This window comes from Nicotiana tabacum, chromosome 14 (assembly GCF_000715075.1).
Source record: "Nicotiana tabacum cultivar K326 chromosome 14, ASM71507v2, whole genome shotgun sequence".
Lineage (NCBI taxonomy): Eukaryota > Viridiplantae > Streptophyta > Magnoliopsida > Solanales > Solanaceae > Nicotiana > Nicotiana tabacum.
Window position 1 is genome coordinate 42,806,398 of NC_134093.1, and position 5,601 is coordinate 42,811,998.

The 5,601-nt window shown below is 38.5% G+C and overlaps 1 protein-coding gene across 1 annotated transcript; it reads right to left on the reverse strand.

Annotated features, from left to right (window-relative positions):
• Window positions 1-4,518: 4,518 nt before the first annotated feature.
• On the reverse strand, window positions 4,519-4,941 carry LOC142168915 (uncharacterized). The gene has a single exon (XM_075230090.1). It carries the CDS (start codon window positions 4,939-4,941, stop codon window positions 4,519-4,521), a length of 423 nt encoding a protein of 140 aa, XP_075086191.1.
• Between the last annotated feature and the right edge of the window lie 660 nt (window positions 4,942-5,601).

The window sequence follows — 5,601 nt, forward strand, 5'->3', positions numbered from 1 at the left end:
GTAGGAGCTTATAACACATTAGAAACATAAGTACAAATACGTTCATCTCATAACCTTTCACACCATATATCACTTCACAATTACTTTCAACATACAACATAATTATTTCATTCGCTCCCTTGGCCATACATATTATTCTTCATTTATGGCACTGTGATCGTATATATTTAGGAACACCATAGCCTCTCCTTATGAGGGCGTAGCAGCTATAACACATTGGAAACATAAGTACAAATATGTTCCTCTCATAACCTTTAACAAAAAGGGCAATACACAGTCTCAACTTATGAATATGTAAGAACTCAAAACATATTGGAAATACCTACCAAGCATAGCATTAGTTAGAACAACCATATTTGGACATGACTTGAGTACATAAGCTTTTGGATAATTCTATTTTCAGAATCAATTCGGAATAGTTGAATCAAGGCTCATTTCATAATAGTTCACACATCATTTCATTTCATTGGCGCTATTGGCCACAAGTATAGCTTTCATTCTTGGCACGGTGTTCACACTTTATACCCCCCACTCACTACTTTCACTTTCTAGCATCTCTATAGATTACTGATAACAATGAATCCCTAATCAAGACTTTTAGTACACATATGAGCAATTAAGAGTCTTATGCAAATTGAGACTTCTTACACAATTTGGCATAATAGCCTTCACTTGAAACACTACTTGGAGTCATAATATTTTTATACCCAACTCATGCTTTGAACACATTTCCGAAGGATACATCATATGATAAGAGCATCTGGAACACATTTTGAACATATACCTTTCAAAACAAAGCTTAATCTGAATAGTTGATTTATAAAGAATAACTCGGGACTTACAAGAACATCATGGAATTCAATTCTAGGAAAGAAGTTTAACCAACATACCTCGCTTTGAGCTTTCCTTAAATTTCTATAACATTCCGAAAATTCTAGTAATCCTAATCAATTTTGAGACATAACAAAATTGAACAAAAATTAGGAAGATATTCATGGTCTCAACTCATTTGAGCATTTTATCAAACACTAGGTGTGCAAATTTAACTACAAGGTTCTTTTACAAGATTTCCTTCACTCCTCAACCCAATATTTACCCATTTGAGCTCAACAATCTTTCCACAAACCTTATTGGTACATGCATGTATAAATATTATTCTCATACCCAAGAATCATACTCCTAATCAACCATCTTCTACCCAAATTCGAAATTGAAGACTAGGGGTTTGAATTTTACCTCTTGAGTGAAGATCTTGTGAGATTTCCTTGTTGGATTTCAAGGCTTGAACAAGATCTTGATGAACAAAATACTTCATCTACTTCCTCTCTCTAGAACACTCTCACTTCTCTCTAAAAACCTTAGATAATTACTCCAAAATAAGCCCCAAAGCCTATTTATAAAAAATGGGGTCGGGTTATAAAAATAGAAAAATTAACCCTCCGAACTCAGGTGTGCGGTCGCATAATGGACCGCACAATTGGTATGCGGGTCGCACAATGGACCGCAAAATCGATGCCCAGAACTGGGCTGCACTGGTCAGGTCTGCGACCATTTTGCGGTCGCATAATCACTATTGCGATTGCATAATGATTCTGCGGTCGCACATCTGACCGCAGAATCACATTTTTCCAGCCATTGGTAATTGGGTCATAACCTCTTGTAGGAGTGTCCAAATGATGAACGGGTTGAAGCGTTAGAAACTAGACTCAAAGATCTTTCATTTGATAGGTTGATCATCACATAAATCCTTATATATATATATATATATATATATATATATATATATATATATATATATATATATATATATGCTCGTCCAAAGTTTGGTCTTATGCGTACCTATTTGAAACTTTAGTCTATCTTGAAATATCTGACTTGACTTGGACTTAGGGCTCTCCTTAGAACCCATATCACGTATAATATATCTTGTACACTTATTATCATATCCAATTGATATCCATTATATTAATAGTCCTCGTATCCACACAAAATATTATATTTAGCGCATATCAACTTTCTTACTAGTGCTTAAGTACTTCAAAAATTTTCAGAGTGTTACATTAGGTGTCAGAAAGTCTACTATTTTATTCATTACTCAAGCACTCAGAGAAAAGTACTACTCAAGCTCAGGAAAATATGTTAGTATCAAACAAGTCACAAAATTTTTTCTTTTCCCTCTTCTACTATGCCTAACAAAAAATCTAATTCTAAAAATTAAAAAGTTTACCCAATTTAAGTTACATCCCCTGAAAAAGAATCGATGCACAAAGAAAAACTAAGGGGGATTATTATATAACTAAAACTAACTAGAAACAAAATAAAAATATTTTTGGATTTTTTATTGGACCTTAATCCCCCAAGAAAGCTGTCCACAAAATCCATCGTCGGGACAAGTTCAGATTTTTTGTTTTTTATTCATTTTTTTATTTTTTATTTTAAACAAAAACCACTACGCTAAGAAAGAATACTATAATTAAGCTAGGATAACACAAAATCATCCAGATAATCTCCTCACCCACACTTAAAATTGTGCAATGTCCTCAATGCATATAATAAATAACAAGAGGGTAAAAGAGACTCCTTGGTAGGCCAAAGGACGAAGCATTAGAAGCTCACAGGATACTCTGACTTTTCCCAGGTATGATCCTTTGTGCGGGCACCCCACACTTAGTTTCAACCACTTGCTCGATTTTTCACACGCCTATTGGCTTAGATTCTATTCTCCTACTCCTACAAAACACAAAAATAATACTACAAAAAATTACACAATAAAATAAATAAACAAAAGTAAAAATAAAAAATAAAATTGGGTTGCCTCCCAATAAGCGCTTGATTTAACGTCGCAGCACTATGCCATCACTTCCACCACTTTTCCTTCCACTTTGAGGATATGAATTGTGCCCCCAATTTTGCATCAATTTTAATATCACGTTCCTGGGGTGGTGGTATGAATACAAAAGAACCAAGTAAACAATGTTGCATCTTGCACTTCTTGGCCTTTAAGTAAGGGATGTCGTTTTGTCTCCTTGGCATTGCAAATTTCAGAATATATGTACTTTGTTGCCCATCTATTGACTCTTCCATAGGCCCGAATGGATCAATTCTCGTGTCACCAACCAAGCACAATATTGAAAAGTGGTTAGAACGAGGTCCAATGCGCTCCAACTCTAGAATCTAAGATCTTCCCCACTCTTCCGTCGTGTTTTAGCGTGCAAGTCAACAGATGGCATGAGATCAGTTTGTGCCTCCTCCTCTTCAAACTGGGAGGAGTGCTCAGAAGTGTTTCGGGCTATCTCAGGCCTTGGGCGTTTTTATTTTTGGGTTTGTTGGCACAAGGCAGCAACTCGTTTGTTTCCTCGAGCGGGAGGTGATCATAATGAGATAGACTTCTTTGGTGCCATTCCTGTCAATGACATAGCATGTGAGTCATGTTGAGAGAAATTGAATGAAACAAACAACTTTTTGCGATGGGTTATGCGATCGCATAACCACTTTGCGAACCGCAAACACATCGCAGAATTACAACACACAGGAGGAAAACAATTATGCGATCGCAAAAACGATTGCAAAGTATGTTATGGGACCGCAAAATGGTCGCATTCCTGCTCACAAGAAGAGTAATTTTTTCTGACCATGTTTGCGGAAGCTTTGCTATCCGCAAATCAAGTTTACGACCAAACTATATCGCAGAAGCACATTGTACCAGGCCTCCTAGGGTTCCAGTTTGTGGCAACTTTGCGGACCGCAAACCAATTATGCGGACCGCAAAGGTTGTCTTCTTCAGTCAAAATTGGTCAAACCCCTCACATAAAAGACTCCTATCACTCGAATGACCCACGAATCTCCCACCCAAGTCCCCACAACAAAGATTTGAGAGGAAGGGGGAGGAAATAAGTTCAAGCAAGTGATATTATGCAACATAACCACGAGAAAAATGGAAGAGAAGCACATACCAGATGTCTGAGCAAGATAAAAATTGATTTTGAGATGTGAACGAGGTGAATCTTTCCGCAATGCTGATCCTTGTTATGTGATTTTGTGTGTGATTCAAATGTTTTTGGCCTTTTCTTCTGTTCTCTTTGTTTTTGTATTTTTGATTTTGTGTGTGTTGTACAGTGTTCGTGTGTGAGTGAGAGTGAAGGTATGCAGAAGGTTTAATGTGTTATACCTGAGCATTTTGCGGGGGGCAAGTACGATTTCTGCGGTCATATAGTTGTTATGCGGGCCGCAAAATCTGAAACCTTACCGCATTTTTGCAGAATTATCTTGCTAATTTTTCTGACTGTGTTTAGTTGCCACAAAACACAGACCCTTCTTTCCTTCATTTACCTTAGTACTTGCACCCTGTTCATGGTATTTTGGACTACCTGCATTCTAACACACACGTCAACCTTCTCAACAATAACAACTAAACCTACATAAATGAAAAACTAACAAAAGAGTGTTACCATATATGGGTTGCCTCCCAAGAAGCGCTTGATTTAACGTCGCGGCATGACAATGTCGGTCTCGTTTGGGCTACTCAGTGGTTGGTGTAGGACTATCCTTGAGAGCAATTTGTTCTACCAGGTGCTTTTCTCCTGTGGTGCCAAGGTAATGCTTAACCCGTTGGCCATTTACTTTGAAAGTTCGAGTCCCGTCCTCCGACTCCAATTCAATAGCAACATAAGGGGACACAATTACAACTTTGAACGGGCCAGTCCATTTGGATTTGAGTTTGCCCGGAAACAACTTGAGTCTTGAGTTGAAGAGTAAAACCAAGTCACCGGATTTGAATTCCCGCTTCAATATCTTCTTGTCATGAACAAACTTCATTCTCTCCTTATACATGGCTGCATTCTCATAGGCATGGAGACGTAACTGTTCCATCTCATTGAGTTGTGTCATTCTTAGGTTAGCAGCTTCGGCCCAGTCAAGGTTCAACTTTTTCAGAGCCCACATGGCTTTGTGTTCAAGCTCCACAGGCAAGTGACACGCCTTACCAAAAACCAACTGGTACGGTGAGGTGCCAATGGGGTTCTTAAATGCTGTGCGATATGCCCACAATACATCATCTAGTTTCCTTGATTAGCCAGTCCTGTTTGCATTGACAGTTTTTGCTCGGATGTTTTTAATCTCCATGTTGGAAACTTAAACCTGACCATTCGATTGAGGATGATAAGGTGTGGCCACCTTCTACTTTATGCCATACTTTTCTAGCAGCCCGGTGAAGGCCTTGTTGCAAAAGTGAGAACCACTATCACTAAGGATGGCCCTGGGCGTACCAAACTACGTGAATATGTTCTTCTTCAAGAATGCGGTCACACTCCTTGCCTCATTGTTGGGCATGGCGATTGTCTCAACCCACTTGGAGACGTAGTCCACAACCACCAAGATGTATGTTATTCCATAAGAGCTCACGAATGGACCCATAACGTCGATTCCCCACACATCAAAGATCTCGACCTCCATTACAAAATTCATAGGCATCTCATGCCTTTTAGAAATTGACCCTTGTCTTTGACACTAATCGCATGACTTAACCATTTGATTTGCGTCATGATAGATTGATGGCCAAAAGTAGCCACATTCAAGCACTTTTGCTGCCGTCCGGTTTCTTCC